We start from the raw sequence: 21578 nt of genomic DNA, 5'->3' as shown, positions 1-21578 counted from the left end.
GGGATAGTTTTTCATGCCCGGAAATATCCTAAGTTGAGACGGAATTCACCGAATTAATCAAGAAGTAAATTTTATCAATTTTAATCTCATCCAGAATGCAAATGGTGTCATTTTGAACTAGGTACGGTACCTACTACACCTACCTACTACCAACTACCTAACCTACTGATACCATAGTGATGGGTAAAATAGTGGCAAGAGGCTTTGGCTTCGCCGGCTCATTGCAGCTTTGCAGTCGGGTACTCGTAGCCGGCGAAGCCGGTGTTGTCAATGAACGCGTACGTATTACGTTGAAAAAACAGATTATGCTGGATCCCTTGGCTTGAGAATTTCGAAGCTTTGACGCACCAAATCGCTCAATGGAGGCCGCCATCTTGCAGATGCGGAAGTATGCATAACAAATTTGAAAAGGTTCCATAGGAGTTTGTTTCACCCGTCTTTGTTTGATTCACAATCTAATGCACCTCTAATTTGTAATTAAAATACTTTAAGACCAACCTCGGCCCGCCCGGGCCTGGTTATCTTAAATGAAAATCATCACCAAACACCGGAACCAATGAGATTCGAGCATTTGAAAAAATATTCCAAAAACCAAATCACTCAATGGAGGCCGCCATCTTCTGGATGCGGAAGTATGCATAACAAAATTTCGAAAAAGTTCAATAGGAGTTTGTTTCACCCATCTTTGTTTGATTCACAATCTTATGCACCTCTAATTTGTTATCAAAATACTTTAAGACCAACCTCGTTATCTTCGACGAAAATCATCCCCAAACACCAGAACCAATGAGATTCGAGCATTTGAAAAAGTATTTTTAAAAAGCTTATTACGCGTTTCGGAGGGTGAAAACGGCGTCAAATATTCTAAAATTGACGAAGAATTATTTTTTAGAAATCTCGCGGCCGTATGGGATAGTTTTTCACGGCCGGAAATATCCGAAGTTGAGACGGAATTCACCGAATTAATCAAGAAGTAAATTTTATCAATTTTAATCTCATCCAGAATGCAACTGGTGTCCTTTTAGGTCTGAATTTGGGAAATTTTGTGAGCTGACCAATCAGCGATCAGCTTAGGTCAGCCAATCAGCGCCATCGACACGGTTTGATTAACGACAGTCACACATTGCCGTTGAAACGGCGCTATCGTCTGACCTGTCGGCACTGATCTTACTGCAAGCTAACTTCTTCTGGTGGGGGAAGCCGCAGTGCCCGGAGAGAACCAGCCCTGACAGCGACTGAAGTTAGAAGACTACACACATACTGTGAAAACGTATGTTAAGCCCAGTTAAAATTTCTTAAAATAGGCCTTAAGCTAGCACATCGTATAGTTACTTCCTCAAGCTTCTTGTGACATTTATTGTATGTCGGTATTGGGGAGGACTGTCTGCTCTTCTCTTTTACCAAGTCTTACCAGGTACGGTACCTACACCGACCTACTATCAACTACCTAACCTACTGATGCCATCGTGATGGGTAAAATAGTGGCAAGAGGCTTTGGCTTCGCCGGCTCATTGCGGCTTTGCAGTAGGGTACTTGTATTATAAGAATGACAGATTACGAATGAGTTGCAGTGGGGGGTCAAAGTTGAAGAGGTTAAATCATTCTTTTTTAGACAATCGTCAATCATGGAGCCACACACGAAATACGTCACGCTTTGGAGGTGGGGCGGATGTTTCCCGGAACGTCACGGGGGAGAATCCTCAGTCACGTGATGCCATCAAGCAATCGCGTTATCGCGTCCGTCCAATATAGAACTGCCATTTACACCTGGAAAGAACGAGGAGCATTCTGGGTAATATCTGAGTGTAAAACGTACGGACTTCATCTCTATTTTCTTGTTATCGTCGAAAAATGTCTCATTAATTCGGAATAAATATTTATATGCATTGTAAACATTTCGCAATTATCTTGTACCTTCGTTACCACATTTTGTGTGCGACCTCTGAAGAGTAAAGACCGTCGTATTTATAAACCTTTCGGGAAAAATAAGTTAAAGTAATTTTGAATTGAAATTACGAGAATGAATAAAAAATGAATTATCCTTCGTGTGGATAAACTTTCCAGTGCGATAAATGATTTACACACCTACACGTGGATGTGTAAATAATTTCCTCAAAATTTTAATATATCGGTTTATTATTCGAAATTAAGGCGCGAAAAGGTAACGGACTTGAAGTTGAAGCAACCGAGGGTTTATATGTACATTGTACATGGCACTTGGAGATAGAAATCTAATTTGGGATTTGATGGAATCGATTTTGTAAATCATTAACGGGTTTTTAAATCTTTAACGGAAACGAAGAGGAGGACGTCCCTGATCGTTGACGTTGAGGCCTGTAGGGGGCACTGCTGATGTCGCTGCTTCACTGAAGGAAGGGAAGGGGAGCACGGGGTGCTGATCTGGGTCGTGCGTGCTAAAGAAGAACCTCCGGAACGTCCCCCGCGGCTCAGATCACGGTAGGTGGTCGATACGATGAACCCAGATATGAACCGCACAAGAGCCACGACACCATGGACGCTCTCCCGCCTTTTTGGAGGCGCGTGATGCCGGCATTCTTTCCGGGGGTGTTTGGGGAGGAATGGAAGAAAGTGGTTGGGGTGCCAGGCAATGTATATTATAAAGTGTGTTTGGGTAGTGGGGGCTGCGAGGGGATGTATATGTTGTGGAGAATGCTTGTTGGAGGTGTATGTCCAGATGTACTATATAGGGTTAGTGAGGGATGGGATAAAATATATATATAATGTATTTAGGGTTGAGGGGGGGTGGTGGTGGTGAGAGGGAATGTATTTAGGGTTGTGGTGGTGAGAGGGAATGCATTTAGGGTTGTGGTGGTGAGAGGGAATGTATTTTGGGTTGTGGTGGTGAGGGAATGCATTTAGGGTTGTGGTGGTGAGGGAATGCATTTAGGGTTGTGGTGGTGAGAGGGAATGCATTTAGGGTTGTGGTGGCGAGAGGGAATGCATTTAGGGTTGTGGTGGTGGGAGGGAATGTATTTAGGGTTGTTGTGGTGGGAGGGAATGCATTTAGGGTTGTGGTGCTCAGAGCGAATGCATTTAGGGTTGTGGTGGTGGGAGGGAATTTATTTAGGGTTGTGGTGGTGAGGGAATGCATTTAGGGTTGTGGTGGTGAGAGGGAATGCATTTAGGGTTGTGGTGGTGAGAGGGAATGCATTTAGGGTTGTGGTGGTGAGAGGGAATGCATTTAGGGTTGTGGTGGTGAGAGGGAATGCATTTAGGGTTGTGGTGGTGAGAGGGAATGTATTTAGGGTTGTGGTGGTGAGAGGGAATGCATTTAGGGTTGTGGTGGTGAGAGGGAATGCATTTAGGGTTTGTGGTGGTGAGAGGGAATGTATTTAGGGTTGTGGTGGTGAGGGAATGCATTTCGGGTTGTGAGTTTGGGAGGGAATGTCTTTCGGGTTGTGGTGGTGAGAGGGAATGTATTTAGGGTTGTGGTGGTGAGAAGGAATGTATTTAGGGTTGTGGTGGTCAGAGGGAATGCATTTAGGGTTGTGGTGGTGGGAGGGAATGTATTTAGGGCTGTGGTGGTCAGAGGGAATGTATTTAGGGTTGTGGTGGTGAGAGGGAATGCATTTAGGGTTGTGGTGGTGGGAGGGAATGTATTTAGGGTTGTGGTGGTGGGAGGGAATGCATTTAGGGTTGTGGTGCTCAGAGCGAATGCATTTAGGGTTGTGGTGGTGGGAGGGAATTTATTTAGGGTTGTGGTGGTCAGAGGGAATGCATTTCGGGTTATGGTGGTGAGAGGGAATGTATTTAGGGTTGTGAGTGTGGGAGGGAATGTATTTAGGGTTGTGGTGCTCAGAGTGAATGCATTTAGGGTTGTGGTGGTGGGAGGGAATTTATTTAGGGTTGTGGTGCTCAGAGGGAATGCATTTCGGGTTATGGTGGTGAGAGGGAATGTATTTAGGGTTGTGAGTGTGGGAGGGAATGTATTTAGGGTTGTGAGTGTGGGAGGGAATGTATTTAGGGTTGTGGTGGCGAGGGAATGTTGTGGGGTTGGGAGGGAATGTTGGGTTGTGAGTGTGGGAGGGAATGTATTTCGGGTTATGAGTGTGGGAGGGAATGCTGTGGGGTTGTGGGTTGAGAGGGAATGTATTCAAGGTTGTGGGGTTGGGAGGGAATGTATTTCGGGTTATGAGGGTGGGAGGAAATGTTGTGGGGTTTGGAGGGAATGTATTTATGGTTGTGGGGGTGGGAGGGAATGGTGTAGGGTTGTGGGGTGAGGGAATGTATTTTAGTTTGTGGGGGTGGGAGGGAATGTTGTAGGGTTGTGGTGTGAGGGAATGTTGAAGGGTTGTGGGGTGAGAGGGAATGTATTTAAGGTTTTGGGGGTGGGAGGGAATGTTGTGGGGTTGTGGTGGTGGGAGGGAATGGTGTACAGTTGTGGGGTGGAATGGAATGTTATAGGGTTGTGGGAGGGAATTGGCTTGGATGGAAATGTTGTAGGTTAATGGGGTTGGGAGGGAATGTGTTTGGGGTTGTGACTGTGGGAGGGAATGTATTTCGGGTTATGAGGGTGGGAGGGAATGCTGTGGGGTTGAGGGGGAATGTATTTAAGGTTGTGGGGTGAGAGGGGATGTTTTTGGGTTGTGGGGGTGAGGGAATGTTGAAGGGTTGTGGGGTGAGAGGGAATGTATTTAAGGTTGTGGGGGTGGGAGGGAATGGTGTGGGGTTGTGGGGTGAGGGAATGTTGAAGGGTTGTGGGGTGAGAGGGAATGTATTTAAGGTTGTGGGGGTGGGAGGGAATGGTGTGGGGTTGTGGGGTGAGGGAATGTTGAAGGGTTGTGGGGTGAGAAGGAATGTATTTAAGGTTGTGGGGGTGGGAGGGAATGGTGTGGGGTTGTGGGGTGAGGGAATGTTGAAGGGTTGTGGGGTGAGACGGAATGTATTTAAGGTTGTGGGGGTGGGATTGAATGTTGTGTGGTTGTGGTGGTGGGAGGGAATGTATTTTGGGTTATGAGGGTTGTAGGGAATTGTTGTGGGGTTGTGAGTGTGGGAGGGAATGTATTTAGGGTTATGAGGGTGGGACGGAATGTTGTGGCGTTGGGAGGGAATGTATTTATGGTTGTGGGGGTGGGAGAGAATGGTGTAGGGTTGTGGGGTGAGGGAATGTTGAAGGGTGTTGGGTGAGACAGAGGGAATGTATTTAATTTTGTGGGGGTGGGAGGGAATGGTGTGGGGTGAGGGAATGTTGAAGGGTTGTGGGGTGAGAGGGAATGTATTTAAGGTTGTGGGGGTGGGAGGGAATGGTGTGGGGTGAGACGGAATGTATTTAAGGTTGTGGGGGTGGGAGGGAATGTTGTAGGGTTGTGGTGGTGGGAGGGAATGGTGTACAGTTGTGGGGTGGAATGGAATGTTATAGGGTTGTGGGAGGGAATGGGCTTCGGGGTGGTTGGTGGGTGGGAGGGAATGTGTTTGGTGGTGGTGGGGTGGTGGGTGGGTGGGAGGGAATGTGTTTGGTGGTGGTGGTGGGTGGGCGGGTGGGAGGGAATGTGTTTGGTGGTGGGTGGGAGGGAATGTGTTTGGTGGTGGCGGGTGGGTGGGAGGGAATGTGTTTGGTGGTGGTGGTGGGTGGGCGGTTGTGAGGGAATGTGTTTGGTGGTGGTGGGTGGGAGGGAATGTGTTTGGGGGTGGTGGGTGGGAGGGAGGGAATGTGTTTGGGGGTGGTGGGTGGGAGGGAGGGAATGTGTTTGGGGGTGGTGGGTGGGAGGGAGGGAATGTGTTTGGGGGTGGTGGGTGGGAGGGAGGGAGGGAATGTGTTTGGGGGTGGTGGGTGGGTGGGAGGGAGGGAATGTGTTTGGGGGGTGGTGGGTGGGAGGGAGGGAATGTATTTAGGGTTATGAGGGTAGGACGGAATGTTGTGGCGTTGGGAGGGAATGTATTTATGGTTGTGGGGGTGGGAAAGAATTGTGTAGGGTTGTGGGGTGAGGGAATGTTGAAGGGTTGTGGGTGAGACAGAGGGAATGTATTTAAGGTTGTGGGGCTGGGAGGGAATGGTGTGGGGTTGTGGGGTGAGGGAATGTTGAAGGGTTGTGGGGTGAGAGGGAATGTATTTAAGGTTGTGGGGGTGGGAGGGAATGGTGTGGGGTGAGGGAATGTTGAAGGGTTGTGGGGTGAGACGGAATGTATTTAAGGTTGTGGGGGTGGGAGGGAATGTTATAGGGTTGTGGGAGGGAATGGGCTTGGATGGACATGTCGGTTAATGGGGTTGGGAGGGAATGTGTTTGGGGGTGGTGGGTGGGTGGGAGGGAATGTGTTTGGGGGTGGTGGGTGGGTGGGAGGGAATGTGTTTGGTGGTGGTGGGTGGGTGGGAGGGAATGTGTTTGGTGGTGGGTGTGCGGGTGGGTGGGAGGGAATGTGTTGGGTGGTGGTGGTGGGTGGGCGGTTGGGAGGGAATGTGTTTGGTGGTGGTGGGTGGGTGGGAGGGAATGTGTTTGGGGGTGGTGGGAGGGAGGGAATGTGTTTGGGGGTGGTGGGTGGGAGGGAGGGAATGTGTTTGGGGGTGGTGGGAGGGAGGGAATGTGTTTGGGGGTGGTGGGTGGGAGGGAGGGAATGTGTTTGGGGGTGGTGGGAGGGAGGGAATGTGTTTGGGGGTGGTGGGTGGGAGGGAGGGAATGTGTTTGGGGGTGGTGGGTGGGAGGGAGGGAATGTGCTTGGGGGTGGTGGGTGGGAGGGAGGGAATGTGTTTGGGGGTGGTGGGATGGAAGGAATGTGTTTGGGGGTGGTGGGTGGGAGGGAGGGAATGTGTTTGGGGGTGGTGGGTGGGAGGGAGGGAATGTATTTAGGGTTATGAGGGTAGGACGGAATGTTGTGGCGTTGGGAGGGAATGTATTTATGGTTGTGGGGGTGGGAGAGAATGGTGTAGGGTTGTGGGGTGAGGGAATGTTGAAGGGTTGTGGGTGAGACAGAGGGAATGTATTTAAGGTTGTGGGGCTGGGAGGGAATGGTGTGGGGTTGTGGGGTGAGGGAATGTTGAAGGGTTGTGGGGTGAGAGGGAATGTATTTAAGGTTGTGGGGGTGGGAGGGAATGGTGTGGGGTGAGGGAATGTTGAAGGGTTGTGGGGTGAGACGGAGGGAATGTATTTAAGGTTGTGGGGGTGGGAGGGAATGTTATAGGGTTGTGGGAGGGAATGGGCTTGGATGGACATGTCGGTTAATGGGGTTGGGAGGGAATGTGTTTGGGGGTGGTGGGTGGGAGGGAGGGAATGTGTTTGTGGGTGGTGGGTGGGAGGGAGGGAATGTGTTTGTGGGTGGTGGGTGGGAGGGAGGGAATGTGTTTGGGGGTGGTGGGTTGGAGGGAGGGAATATATGTCGTTTGGAGGTGGTTGTGATTGGGAGGGAGCATCTATGGCATTGGAGATTGTGGTGTTGGTGGGAATTCATTTACCGTTTATTGTGTGGAGAATGGAGGTGGTGGGGGCCGGGTCAGCGAGGGTTTCGCCTGCGATTTACGTCACACACGTGGACATTTGTTCTGAGCTGCAAACGCTGTCATAACATTCCCACAATGAGTCGATCATCGAAGCGTCGTATTCACACGCACGTCTCACTACGTCGTGCGTTTCCCTCACGACCAGGATGACCGAGCGACAGGAGCCGGCGGCCTCACCGAGGTGCTAGGCGCGATCGCACCGCTGGACCATGGACGAGGCGGTGAGTCGGCGACGACACAGCCGGGCGTTGCTGCACGTGCAGACCCTGGCAGAGACGCTGCTCGGCGGAGAGAAGTTGCGGTAAGGGTTGCGCACACGCTCAGTCCGGAGCCAACGGCTCCTGAATTAAGTCGGTCTCGTTGTCCACCAGCCATGGACGAGGATACCTAGCTGGACGTGCACGTGGCAACGCGCGCGTCATCTCCCCCCTCGTGGAGGTGAATTTGATCTTTGTTGACGAATCGCCACGTGTTCTTACGCTCGTTCACGCGTTTGGTCATTATCCAGGCTCGTTTGCGACCTTCCGAAGGACGTTTGTTGCTGGTCTTGTCTGGGTGAGTCTGTCGCCTACCTTCAGCTTTTGCATATACGAGTAGTAACCTGTCGATTGAAGGTGTTGTTTAAAGAGATGGTGTATGTGGCGAGAAGGTATATTATAAATATATACCAATGTGGCAGCCTTCGACGGACCTCGTGTACATTATTGTGATCATTTTGAAATGCTAATAATGACGTTACTTATGAAATTAATGGGAAGTGAAGGGGAAAAGCAGGCCTGCACCTGCTGCTACCACAGTGGGGAAACGCGTGCGCTTCAGACAGGCCAGGCATCCTTATTGTAGAGAAGGATATTTCAAGCCTCAAATTCTCACGGTTTCCTGTTATTGCTGTTGGATGTTATTTTTATTCACCCCTAAAATACGTGGAATAAGATTTATTATAAACTTCCTTGTTTTGGATTAAGCCTGGTGTTGGCTTAGCGGTTCGTGTGCTGGCTTGGGATCCTAGGATCCTGGGTTTGAATCCCGGTCAATCGCTGAATTAACGCCGGGGGGTTGACTCAGCCTGTCATCCTTCCGAGGTCGGCAAACTGAGTACCAGTTCACTGGTAATTCCCTGTGTGTCACAAGAGGTGACTACCAGGGTTGGTGGCAGGAAGAGCATCCAGCCATAAAACATTGCTTCAAAAAGGGGACCAGTCGGGCCTTGAATATCGGCCCTTTTCTCCAGTCGGCCTTGAATATTGGTCGGCCTTGAATTCAGTCGGGCTTCGAATATTGGCCCTTTTCTCCAGTCGGGCTTCGAATATTGGCCCTTTTCTCCAGCCGGGCCTCGAATATCGGCCCTTTTCTCCAGCCGGGCCTCGAATATCGGCCCTTTTCTCCAGTCGGGCCTCGAATATCGGCCATTTTCTCCAGCCGGGCCTCGAATATCGGCCCTTTTCTCCAGTTGGGCCTCGAATATTGGCTCTTTTCTCCAGTCGGGCCTCGAATATCGGCTCTTTTCTCCAGTCGGGCCTCGAATATCGGCTCTTTTCTCCAGTCGGGCTTCGAATATTGGCCATTTTCTCCAGTCGGGCCTCGAATATCGGCTCTTTTCTCCAGTCGGGCTTCGAATATCGGCTCTTTTCTCCAGTCGGGCCTCGAATATCGGCTCTTTTCTCCAGTCGGGCCTCGAATATCGGCTCTTTTCTCCAGTCGGGCCTCGAATATCGGCTCTTTTCTCCAGTCGGGCCTCGAATATCGGCTCTTTTCTCCAGTCGGGCCTCGAATATCGGCTCTTTTCTCCAGTCGGGCCTCGAATATCGGCTCTTTTCTCCAGTCGGGCCTCGAATATCGGCTCTTTTCTCCAGTCGGGCCTCGAATATCGGCTCTTTTCTCCAGTCGGGCCTCGAATATCGGCTCTTTTCTCCAGTCGGGCCTCGAATATCGGCTCTTTTCTCCAGTCGGGCCTCGAATATCGGCTCTTTTCTCCAGTCGGGCCTCGAATATCGGCTCTTTTCTCCAGTCGGGCCTCGAATATCGGCTCTTTTCTCCAGTCGGGCTTCGAATATCGGCGCTTTTCTCCAGTTGGGCTTCGAATATCGGCCTTTTTCTCCATTCGGGCTTCGAATATCGGCCCTTTTCTCCAGTCGGGCTTCGAATATCGGCCCTTTTCTCCAGTCGGGCTTCGAATATTGGCCCTTTTCTCCAGTTGGGCCTCGAATATCGGCACTTTTCTCCAGTTGGGCTTCAAATATCGGCCCTTTTCTCCAGTTGGGCTTAGAATATCGGCGCTTTCCTCCAGTTGGGCTTAGAATATCGGCGCTTTCCTCCATTCGGCCTGAAAAATGTCCACTGAATTTTATTTTTGAGTCTCAGGCTCTTTGCACATTGACAGTTTGATTGTTGGGAAGACTTACTCCGTTCAAATCTTTAAATGTCACCAGACGTAATTTTTCCATGCAGCGTCCAAGCAACCTTGTACTTTGGACATGGACAGCAACTTTCTGGAATGCAAAAGCCATATTTTTCCTACTACGGACATGCATTAGCCTTGCACGTTTCTTCTGAAGTTCATTGACACCAACCTTGTGTTTATTAATCGTCTTGACCGTATATATTTGCTTTTAGCTTCAAGGGGAATTTTATGCTATGCTCTCTTTCCCTTCTTTAACGGCCTCATTAATTCCCACGTTCTTGTGGGGTAGGTAGGTCTGGGGATGCTTGGCCTTAGTATTTCACAAACTGGCTGACCAGGCCTGAAGTTTGACTAACATTAGAGTTGGAATTTGTAATTCGGTCATGGTACCGGTGATAGCTCACCTTTTCTTCACGAAGGACACCGTGGGTTCTTTCATGTCCACCAACTATTGCCGATGGATATTGTCTCCTTTGATACAATAGACCTAAACCCTGCCGGCGGAGTTGTACTTGACATCACATCTCAATTCCTCAATTCTCTTGTACTGATCTTAAACCTCTCAACCCCAAGAGTACCTTTGGCTACGACTTCCCTCTTCTCCCACCTCTTGTTTGTGTCGTACCATCCTCCAATACAGTGACGACTTCATCTATATATCTCTCTCAGACAACACGGACTAAGTTTTAACCACTAATCCCAACTCTCTCTTCCTCGTATGTGGCGATTTCAATGGTCATCATGCAAATTGGCTGGGTGTTGATACCTCTCTCATCAGCCATGTCACTTCAGCATATAACTTCTGTGACTCCATATATAGGACTGATGCAATCTGTGAACTTTCCAACCTGGATTTCTCCCAATGGCAAATCCTCCCTTCTGGACCTGATGATGACAAACTTCCCTGCAAATGTCTCCTGCTCTTCCTCTGCTCCAATTGGTTCATCTAATCATTTGCTTATGAGAGTCAACATCTCTCTGACTATTCCCAGAGAGCTTCCTCAATGCTGGATAATCTGGCATATCACTCAAGCAAATTCTTAAAACTTTTCTCTAGTCTGGACTGCAAGCAGCTGTCTCTCTTCAGGACTGGTCTCCCATATCTACTGCCCCTGGTCCTTACTCAGTCTGGGAATTCTTCCACAGAAACATTCTCTCTCATTCACAGATTCATCACATCTCATGTTCAATTATCCTGCCCTTCTTTCCTCCCATTGTACACTGAATCCTGTGGTGTGGTAATTGCTCCGAAACAACTTGTCATCTCTCTGTCTCTGGAGTATGCTACCCGACATCCCTTCCCTCTCTTCCAATGGCACCACAGACAACTCCGCTCATGAGAAGGCTGAATGCCTCAATTCTGTGTTTGCTTCTAAAGTGTCCCCAACCCCTCACTCTCGGTACCCACCCAAATGCTGCTGGACTCTGTCTTTTCCACCTGAGAAGGTGGAGAAGTTTCTTTCAACCCTTGACTGATTCTGCAACTGGACCAGACTGACACCCGCTGACACCCGGACCGTATCTCCTGTTACCCCTAACGTACCTTCCGTCACCCGGACCGTATCTCCTGTCAACCCTACCGTACCTTCCGTCACCCGGACCGTACCCTCTGACACCCCGACCGCACCTTCGGACGCCCCGACCGTACCTTCTGACGCCCCGACCGTACCTTCTGACGCCCCGACCGTACCTTCTGACACCCCGACCGTACCTTCTGACACCCCGACCATACCTTCTGACACCCCGACCGTACTTTCTGACACCCCGACCGTACCCTTTGACCCCCCGACCGTACCTTCTGACACCCCGACCGTACCTTCTGACACCCCGACCGTACCTTCTGACACCCCGACCGTACCTTCTGACACCCCGACCGTACCTTCTGACACCCCGACCGTACCTTCTGACACCCCGACCGTACCTTCTGACACCCCGACCGTACCTTCTGACACCCCGACCGTACCTTCTGACACCCCGACCGTACCTTCTGACACCCCGACCGTACCTTCTGACACCCCGACCGTACCTTCTGACACCCCGACCGTACCTTCTGACACCCCGACCGTACCTTCTGACACCCCGACCGTACCTTCTGACACCCCGACCGTACCTTCTGACACCCCGACCGTACCTTCTGACACCCCGACCGTACCTTCTGACACCCCGACCGTACCTTCTGACACCCCGACCGTACCTTCTGACACCCCGACCGTACCTTCTGACACCCCGACCGTACCTTCTGACACCCCGACCGTACCTTCTGACACCCCGACCGTACCTTCTGACACCCCGACCGTACCTTCTGACACCCCGACCGTACCTTCTGACACCCCGACCGTACCTTCTGACACCCCGACTGAGTCGTCTGTCACACCGGTGCTTTCCGATTCCAATGTGATGACACCCACCGATGTGACTGACACAACTAGCATTGCCCCCTTTCCCGAACCCATGAACGAAGAATCCATAGTGTATGCTAAAAAGCGAAGAGCACCAGCGCCAAGCATTTTCGCTGGTGCTGCAAAGAAGGCGGTCATGGGCGGCACCATTTCCGGTGCACATGTGTCCGAGTGTCCCTCTGACATTCCCTCACTAACTGAGTACATGAATACCGTTGTCAATGACACCAGCGAGTCTCATTATGTAAATGAGCCGAAAAATAAAATTTGTACCTCTCACCTGGAAGTTTCCGAGTGCGAAACCTCCAGTGAAAGTATTACCATTTCCAAGCTGGGAAATGTTTTTCCGCTTGTCCCCCCTTTAAATACCGAGCAGACTAAGGATTCAATAAATGTTCCCACTGTACAAATGGGGCCGGTAAATCTGAGTTTGCTGGGATCTCAAACCCAAGCTCCGACCCCAGATACAAATATCCACCAAAGTGTTAACGAGTGCTCTCGGGAACACCTTGGGAAACTTGTGAAGGTGCCTCCAGACAAGACCGTGGGGGCAGCGGGTAATACCCCAGATCCTGACGACATGTTATCTGACGTGTCTGAGTCCGAAGATGACATTGAGGCAACCGCGCTGTCACAAGCGATGACAGGTCACTCGCAGGTATCCCCTCAACTCATTCTTACCTTCCTTAACGAAACGTATCGTCACCGCAACATTGTCATTAAAGACTATTTCCCTGACTTGGCTGCATTCATTTGCACCGCAAAGTCAATAACCAAAGCGCGTGAGGATTTTGACCTGACGAAATCTCAATTCCACAGGTTAAGAAAGTGTGTTACCCGAGCAGGTACGGAGTGTTCCCAAGCACAGGGCGATTTCATTACCACGGAATGAAAAACATTTCCTTTGCGACCTTAAACATGAATGGTGGGGGTGCAAGTCACCTCCGTCAGGCCCAAGTCAAAAACTTGTTTGACCGTAAAAAGGCAAATGTTATTTTACTACAAGAGACCCACATCACACCTAATGTGGAACATGACTGGTGCCAAACTTTCAAAGGGCAATGCTATTTTAGCAATCTGTCAGCCTCATCTGCTGGGGTTGGGTTTTTTCTAAAGCCAGGTCTAGCTTTTGAGTCTTGTCATTTTCAGGAAGTCATAAAAGGCCGGCTTATTTCCCTTCAGCTTGCACATCAAAACTTCCGCTGTACCATTTTCAATGTGTACGCACCTAGTGAGAGCAGGGACCGAAAGGCCTTCTCCACCTCCATGGTAAACCACCTGAAATCAGTTGATCTCGACCAATGTGTGTGCATTGGTGGTGACTTTAATTGCACCTTTGACCCTTCGAAGGATAGAAACTCTGCAGAACCCCACCCCGAGTCCCATGCGGACCTATCCCGTTTCTTCAAGACGGCCGGTCTACTGGATGTTTGGCGATTGCATCACCCCAACATAGTCCAGTTTACCTGGTGTCGATGTGCCAATGGCCGGGTGTCTTCGGCAAGACTCGACCGCTGGTACATTAATGTACCCTTTAGGAACGTCGCGGCCTCTTCAGGTTGTTTTCCGTCATTGTTTTCAGACCACCATATGGTAACCTTAGATCTTTCTTTTCCTCGACCCACATGCAGAAATAGTTACTGGAAGTTTAACGTTAAACTTTTAGAAGATAGTTTATTTACAGACTCCTTTCGTGATTTCTGGGCTGAAATGAGTACTAAAAAATCTTTCTCCTCAATTAGTCTCTGGTGGGATAACCTAAAGGCCCAAATTCGAGTATTTTGTCAACAATTTAATTCGCACTGTACCAATGTAAAACATATCACGATGGCTTGCTTGGAAGCAGACATCTTAAGGTTAGAGAGCAAGTTGGCCAATGAGAGCAACCCAGTGAACTATCGGTTGCTACTCGAGAAGAAGGCCCAATTAAGGGATTTGATCCATGAAAAAGCAGCGGGCACACTAGTTAGGCTAAGATTACAGAATATAAAGGTTTCAGATACCCCAACTAAGGCTTTCTTTCACCTAGAAACTGTAGAGAAACCAGCACGACTTATATCTTTGGACATCCTAACAAATCCGAGTGATATAAGATTAAATGTAATCGATTTCTTTTCTGAACTTTCAAGGCCAAAACAGTTTCTCACGAAATGATGAATGTTTTGACCTCTCATCTTCCTTCTGTGGCTGAGGCCCAACGTCTGGAACTGGATGCTCCAATTACCCTTCCAGAGCTAACCGGTGCACTTGCTGAGATGGAGTCGGGAAAAGCCCCTGGCATCGATGGCCTACCGGTCGAATTTCTTTCGGCATTCTGGGACATTTTGGGCCCAGAGCTGCTCAATGTTCTGGATGCATCTCTTTTATCCAGAGAATTACCGCTCAGTTTTAGAAGAGCAGTACTCTGCCTGCTACCCAAGACTGGCGATCTCCGACACCTGTCAAACTGGCGTCCGATCTCTTTGTTGTGCACGGATTACAAACTGTTTTCCAAGGTCCTTGCGAACCGGTTGAAGACAGTTATTGGGGACCTGGTGTCACCTGATCAAAGTTGCGGCATCCCTGGCAGATCCATCTATGACAACATATTCCTAGTCAGAGATTTGTTAACTGGTAAATGTGTCAAAGAGGATTTTGGATTGGTGTTTCTTGGCCTTGCAAAGGCCTTTGATAGCATTGATCATGAGTTTTTGTGTCATGTGTTACAAGCTTGTGGGCTCGGCACTAATTTTAGAGCCTACATAAGCTTTGTTATATGCAAACATCTCCAGCTTGATCAAAGTTAACAACGAATTTTGCCCACCCATAAAGGTTCAGAGAGGGGTAAGGCAAGGTTGTCCACTTTCAGGTCTATTATTTGCCCTCGCCTTGGAGCCCCTCTTAATCGCCCTCAGAAAGGATATCCCTGGACTTGTCCTTTCTCCAGGACACCCACCTTTGACCCTGTCAGCTTATGCCGACGACCTTTGTGTCATTATAAAAAGAAAATGCGACAGTGACGCCATGGCAAAGTGTTTGTCGGACTTCAACCTTGCCTCATCATTAAGGTGTAATTGGGGGAAAAGCAAGGCTCTGTGGATCCCCTTTCCAAAAAATGACTTACCTATACCACCGTTATTACCACCACCTCCCCTTCCTGCAGAGCTAGTGTGGGCAAACGATGGCATCAAGTATTTGGGCGTCTTCCTCGGTCCTCCTCAGTATGCCCAGAACAATTGGGACAGGATCATTGACCAGGTAGATGGGCGTTTGAGCCGATGGAAAAGAGCTCTACCCCACCTTTCCTACAAGGGTCGCGCGCTAGTTGTCAACAACCTCGTCACTACCCTTTTGCAGCACCGGTTCATCTGCCTGCAACCACCGGAGGTTTTGCTCCAAGCTATCCAGAGGAAACTGGTGGATTTTTTTTCGGAGGCTACCACTGGCTTCGACCCAGCGCCATATGTTGTCCCTCGGCCGAGAGTGGTCATGGCCTAGTCGATGTGAAATGCCGCGTGTTGGCCTTCCGGCTCCGCTCCATCCAACGCTTGCTTTATGCAGAACACCTACCAGGAAAGCCCTTGGCCTGCTCCATTCTTCAACGAGCTGGGAGGCTCGGATACGGACAGGAACTTTTCCTGACCAACCTTCAACACGTCGATACATCTCTGCTCCCAGTCTTTTATCAGAGCCTCTTGAATGCCTGGCAGGGCGTTTCGATAAGTCGCCAAACAGACTCGTATGGCACTAACATGTATGCACATGAGCCTTTATTTTTCAACCCACTTTTCCCCGATATCCCGAGGAGTCGCGACTTCTGCCAGCATTTTATAGTGGCCAACATCCTGAAAGTGTGTCATCTCCGGCACGACTCTGGACAGGGATGGAAGCCTGCGAACGAGCTGGCGGACCTAAGTGTGTCATCTCCGGCACGACTCTGGACAGGGATGTAAGCCTGCGATCGAGCTGGCGGACCTAACAGGTGTTCGGTCCAGGAGGCAAATCGGGAACATACTAAGAGCGGTGATCCTAAGGGGCCACCAGCTAGGCCTACATTGGACGCAGGACGCAGAGGTTGAGCCCACAGTCCCAAAATTAGGTGTCGCTTTTACCCCAAACGAGCTGCCCCCCATGAGCGCAGGGTCACCCCCCTTCCATGCTATGAGCAGCAAGAGTATTTATAGGTCTTGTGTGAAACTTCTTCTTGGGGACCGACCTCTAGCTGGGGTTACCCGGTGGAAAGGACTCTTGCCTCCCAGTCCCCCCTCTGAGCCTTTATGGGATACAATGTATGCTGGACTTATTTCTAAAAGAACAGGTGACCTTCAGTGGCGTTTGGCCCACTGGATTGTTCCTTCCAATGCTGTCATTCGTTTTTTTCCCCCCATTTCTGGCTGTTGCCCCTTTTGTCCGGTGAGGGAAGATTTGTTTCATGCTTTCATTAATTGTGAAAGACTTTCTCCTTTGTTTCATTGGTTAAATTTTATTTCCCATAGATTGCAGGTTACCTTTTCTTTGAAAGCTTACATCTTTGGCTTTCCTCCCAAAAAGGGAACCACATCTATTGTATTCGGGTTCCTAACCGCTACCGCTAAACTGGCCGTATACCTGTCGCGGAAGGCGAAGCTGGGCGGCAGACCCATGCAGGAATGCAGTATTATGGTGTTTTTTAGTTCGTTGGTGTCAACAAGGCTCAAGCTTGAATTTGGCTGTGTCCAAACTGCAAACGACCTTGCAAATTTTGTTGCGACCTGGTGTGTTGGAGGGATTTGTGAGGTCCAAGATAACAAATTGTTAATTTCTGTATAATACAGTGCGGGACTGCGGGTGTTTCTTATACACTGTTCCATGCTTCTCCTTGCCGGCGTTTTTCTCCCCCTGGTCTTGACCTACTCTTTCTTTCTTAAGTCTCTCCTCAGGGTTGCAGATGCGCTTGTAAATTTGTACATATAAAATTATGCCTAGTTTAGAAATTATGCCTAGATTTTCTCCTCGTGTTTTTTTTGGTATTTGCACCTTTTCTGTCGCTTGGTTTGCAGTGCACCGATTGTTTTTTCCTTCTGGGATTGCTATGATTTTACTGATTTTCCTGGATGAATTGCTTTTGGTGGTACTCTTGTTTTATACTTTTATAATAAAAAGTTTAAAAGTCAAAGTCTCGCTCTCGCTCTCGCTCTCGCTCTCTCTCGCTCTCTCTCTCGCTCTCTCCTTGCTCTCTCTCTCTCTCGCTCTCGCTCTCTCTCGCTCTCTCTCGCTCTCTCTCTCTCGCTCTCTCTCTCGCTCTCTCTCTCGCTCTCTCTCTCGCTCTCGCTCTCTCTCTCTCTCTCGCTCTCTCGCTCTCGCTCTCGCTCTCGCTCTCTCTCTCGCTCTCTCTCTCGCTCTGTCTCTCGCTCTCTCTCTCTCGCTCTCTCTCTCGCTCTCTCTCTCGCTCTCTCTCTCGCTCTCTCTCTCGCTCTCTCTCGCTCTCTCTCTCGCTCTCTCTCTCGCTCTCTCTCGCTCTCTCGCCCTCTCTCCCTCTCTCCCTCTCGCCCTCTCTCCCTCTCGCCCTCTCTCCCTCTCGCCCTCTCTCCCTCTCGCCCTCTCTCCCTCTCGCCCTCTCGCCCTCTCGCCCTCTCGCCCTCTCGCCCTCTCGCCCTCTCGCCCTCTCTCCCTCTCTCCCTCTCTCCCTCTCTCCCTCTCGCCCTCTCTCCCTCTCTGCCTCTCTCCCTCTCGCCCTCTCGCCCTCTCGCCCTCTCGCCCTCTCTCCCTCTCGCCCTCTCGCCCTCTCTCCCTCTCTCCCTCTCGCCCTCTCTCCCTCTCTCCCTCTCGCCCTCTCTCCCTCTCACCCTCTTTCCCTCTCACTCTCTTTCCCTCCCTGAAAGGACCGTGAAACAAACCGCCACATATGCTTTCTTAACAATAGTCCTGAGGAAGTTCAGCCACTCAGTCATGTGACAATCAAGTGACAATCAAGCATGATCTTTTTTGGGCAAACCACATTTCCAAATTGGCCTCCAAAGCCAGTCACGGACAAGGCATATTACATTTTACAAAGTGCTTCCTTGGTACACCTGAACTCATATCCACATGCAAGGCCTTCATCCGCAGATTGATGTAGTACTGCTCTCCCCTCTGGCCTGGCTCTCTTGCTTCTTACGTTGCTCAGCTTAAAACCATGGATACCAAGGCTTTCAAGATTATTGGAATCTCCTACAATGAAGCTGTGTCGATGGGCCTATTACATTCCCATCCCAGACCGGTCTGTCTTCTGCCCCCTCCGTTCTAGTGAGTTTATGCAATTGCAATTGCACAGTGTCTGTAGGTAAGTCAGTCAGTCAGTCTGTATACACTTCAGTCGATATCGCTTGAAGCAAACACATAATTTTGATAAAACCTGGCCACAAGCTTCATATCTGATTCCTAAGAAAGGTGTATTGACTTCATCAAAATATGTACTCATTAACGGGTTGAAATCAGGCCTAAAAAGCTAAAAAAAAAAAAATCCTGCCCTAACCTACATGGGGCATTGCATCAGCAGCACAACCATGTGGTCAGCCAAAAACATGACCTGTAAACATGTATCGCTGTAATCAGCATTGAGAAGGCTTCCATTCAACCAATCACGTGACCAGATTCTGCGCATTAACAAAAATTCGATATTTTATGATGTCATTGACTTATTCCAGTTGCAGGTGAGCCTCAGGACTCGTGGTCCTATTTTTACTTTCTGGGAGTTTCCTTCTCTATCCATCTTGTCCACCCCATGCGTCCTCCTCTACTCCTGTTTCCTCCCCACACCCATTATTTGTCCACATTTCTCTCTATTTTGTCCTTCAACACTGCTGTTGGTGTTTCCCCCTCTCTCTCTACTCTTCTTTTTGGTCAGTTACGTCATTATATGTTGGTTCCCTGCCTCACACCTTGCTCAACTTGATGCTGTGGAAACCAAGGTCTTCACTACACTAGCTCTTCCATGAGCTTTGACTATGTATACAAATATACTATGTATACAAGTATATATACAGACTTGGCATTTAATATGGATTTTTTTTTTTTGACTTGGGTTTACTTTCTTAACTCGGTATATCAATCTGGTGAGTTTCTTTTACACTTTGGTGATTTATTTGTTAAAAGAACCATGTCACTGATTGTCTGTCGCAGCAAGAAGTCAACAGCAGGATTATATCACAGGTGGCATGGCAAAATGTACGGACAGGTGCATTTGACGATTGGCTTCACAGTCGGGTATACAAGGGTTGTTGCATTCTGTATTAGTGGAAAACAACTGCTGCACGTTTCCAAAAGTTATTGCCGCTTCCTCTGGAGATGGTCCGTCAACTCGACAATGCTGTTTGTCAAGGAGTGGTGGCTTTCCGAAATTACGGCATGAAACAGCGTGCTATTGCTCGGCAGTATGGCATCACTCAAGGTCAGGTGTCAAAGATCCTGAAACAAAATGCTCAGAGGGGTGTCCCTACTCCAATACCGAGGCCAGGACGTCCCCGCAGAACCACAAGGAGGGATGATCGCCAGCTGCACCGGTTAGTCCGCAATGGCCGTACCAAGTCAGCTAATCGGCTTAGGGCTGAGTGACAGCAACTGACAAATGTGCCTGTATCCAGAAGGCTAGTCAACCAACGACTGGTTCAAGCAGGCTATCGTGCCAGGCGTCCCCTGAGAAAGCCACGCCTGACCAGACAACATCACCAGCGCCGATTGCAGTGGGCCAGAGAGCACCGTCAATGGCAGCCAGGACACTGGAATCACGTGATCTTCAGTGACGAGTCTAGATTTCTGGTCTATCATCAAGATGGCCACGTCCGAGTGCACAGACAAGTGCATGAAGCCAACAACAAAGATTGTATAGTGCCAAGAGTCCAAGCTGGAGGTGGTGGGGTGACCGTTTGGGCTGCTTTTCATGCAGGGGGCAAAACTGACCCGGTTGTTCTGAATGGAAACCTGAACCAGTTCAAGTACAGGGCCATTCTGGAAGAAACATTGCTTCCATTTGCTCGTGCAGCCTTTCGAGGAAACTTTGTCTTCCAAGATGACAATGCACGGCCTCATCGTGCTCGCATGATCCAACACTTTCTTGCTGACCGTGGTGTAGAGCATATGGAGTGGCCTGCCATGTCCCCGGATATGAATCCGATAGAGAACTTGTGGGCAGAATTAACGTGTCAAATCGACCACTTCGACCAGCAGCCGACCTCTGTGCGTGAATTGCAGCAGGCTATTGTCACTGCATGGCAAGCGATTCCTGTCCAAACCTTGGCAAATCTCGTGAACAGCATGCCTCAACGTGTACGTGCTCTCCTGAATGCTCGTGGGGGTTACACGAAGTACTGAACTGTAATTTTACTGTCCGTAATCCCAGTCGCAATTTAACTTTTGTTTTTGTTTAAAAAAAATTTGGCTAATGTGCAAAATAGAGATACTTCTGGAAAACGTACAGAAGTTTAACACAGTACTGTCCATGAATTGAGTTAGATATCAGTTTCCATCACTTTCAAGGATCAATTTATTTGTTTCGAAATGTCAAATATGGTGTTTGTTTCTTTTAAAGGTCACATTAACAAAATCTAGAATAATTTCAACATAATTCCAATGAACTTTTGGTTCTAAGACATCTTGAAAAGTAAGTTCACCCCCACAAAAAAAATATTCCATATTAAATGCCAAGTCTGTGTATGTATATATATATATATATATATATACAGTATATATATATATTGTTGCGAATATGGAATTTGGCCTCCATATCCGCTTGTAAATATTCCCCTATTTTCTCCAATACTCCCCAACTTTCCCCAATCCCCCATTCCCTAGTCCCATTGCATGTAAATAACAATCAGTAGAGCCGACCTTCCCCTTATTCCCCCATTAAATGTCGTGCCCAGGTCCACCGCACCACACGTAGACAACTTTCGGACATCTTCCTAGCTATTCTTATTCTATGTCAGTTAAGGCCTCGTCTCCATTAATTATGACTCTTCGTTGCACCAGAATGTGATTATATGGCATCAGTAGTGAGTTTAGGACCTTTCCCATACCTCCTCCCATCTTCTTCCCCAAACAACAACTACAACAACAATTACAACTACAACTACGACTACAACAACAGAGGGGCGGGGAGTGTGCGTCCTCACACCGGCTCGGTTACCCGCCATGACCATGCGCTCCACGGCGTTACCCCGAAGGGGCTGGCTGTCAGCTCCTCGTCAGGGGCGGAGCCAGTAACCCCCCCACGCACCCAATGAGAAGCAACGTGCCGATTCCATCTGGGGCGGAGCTAACGAGCCGAGGGCGTGTCACTCCCCGCCGGATATACGCGGCCCCGCGCCGGATGTGACGTGAGATGCGCCTCAGC

The 21578-nt window shown here is 49.2% G+C and overlaps 1 protein-coding gene across 2 annotated transcripts in view; it reads left to right on the top strand.

The window, feature by feature from the left end:
- Positions 1-2312: 2312 nt before the first annotated feature.
- DEPTOR (DEP domain containing MTOR interacting protein) overlaps positions 2313-21578 on the top strand; it is a 149855-nt gene continuing 130589 nt past the window's right edge. For both annotated transcript variants that reach the window (XM_068109955.2, XM_078774670.1), the window contains exons 1-2: positions 2313-2457; positions 7596-7751. In XM_068109955.2, coding sequence (XP_067966056.1) covers positions 7660-7751 — 92 coding nt within the window. In that variant the 5' untranslated portion in view covers positions 2313-2457; positions 7596-7659. The remainder of the gene's footprint in view (positions 2458-7595; positions 7752-21578) is intronic.

The sequence above is a fragment of the Myxine glutinosa genome, chromosome 3 (genome assembly GCF_964187855.1).
Source record: "Myxine glutinosa chromosome 3, kmMyxGlut1.1, whole genome shotgun sequence".
NCBI classification, from domain to species: Eukaryota; Metazoa; Chordata; class Myxini; order Myxiniformes; family Myxinidae; genus Myxine; species Myxine glutinosa.
This window is presented reverse-complemented; position numbering and strand designations above follow the sequence as displayed.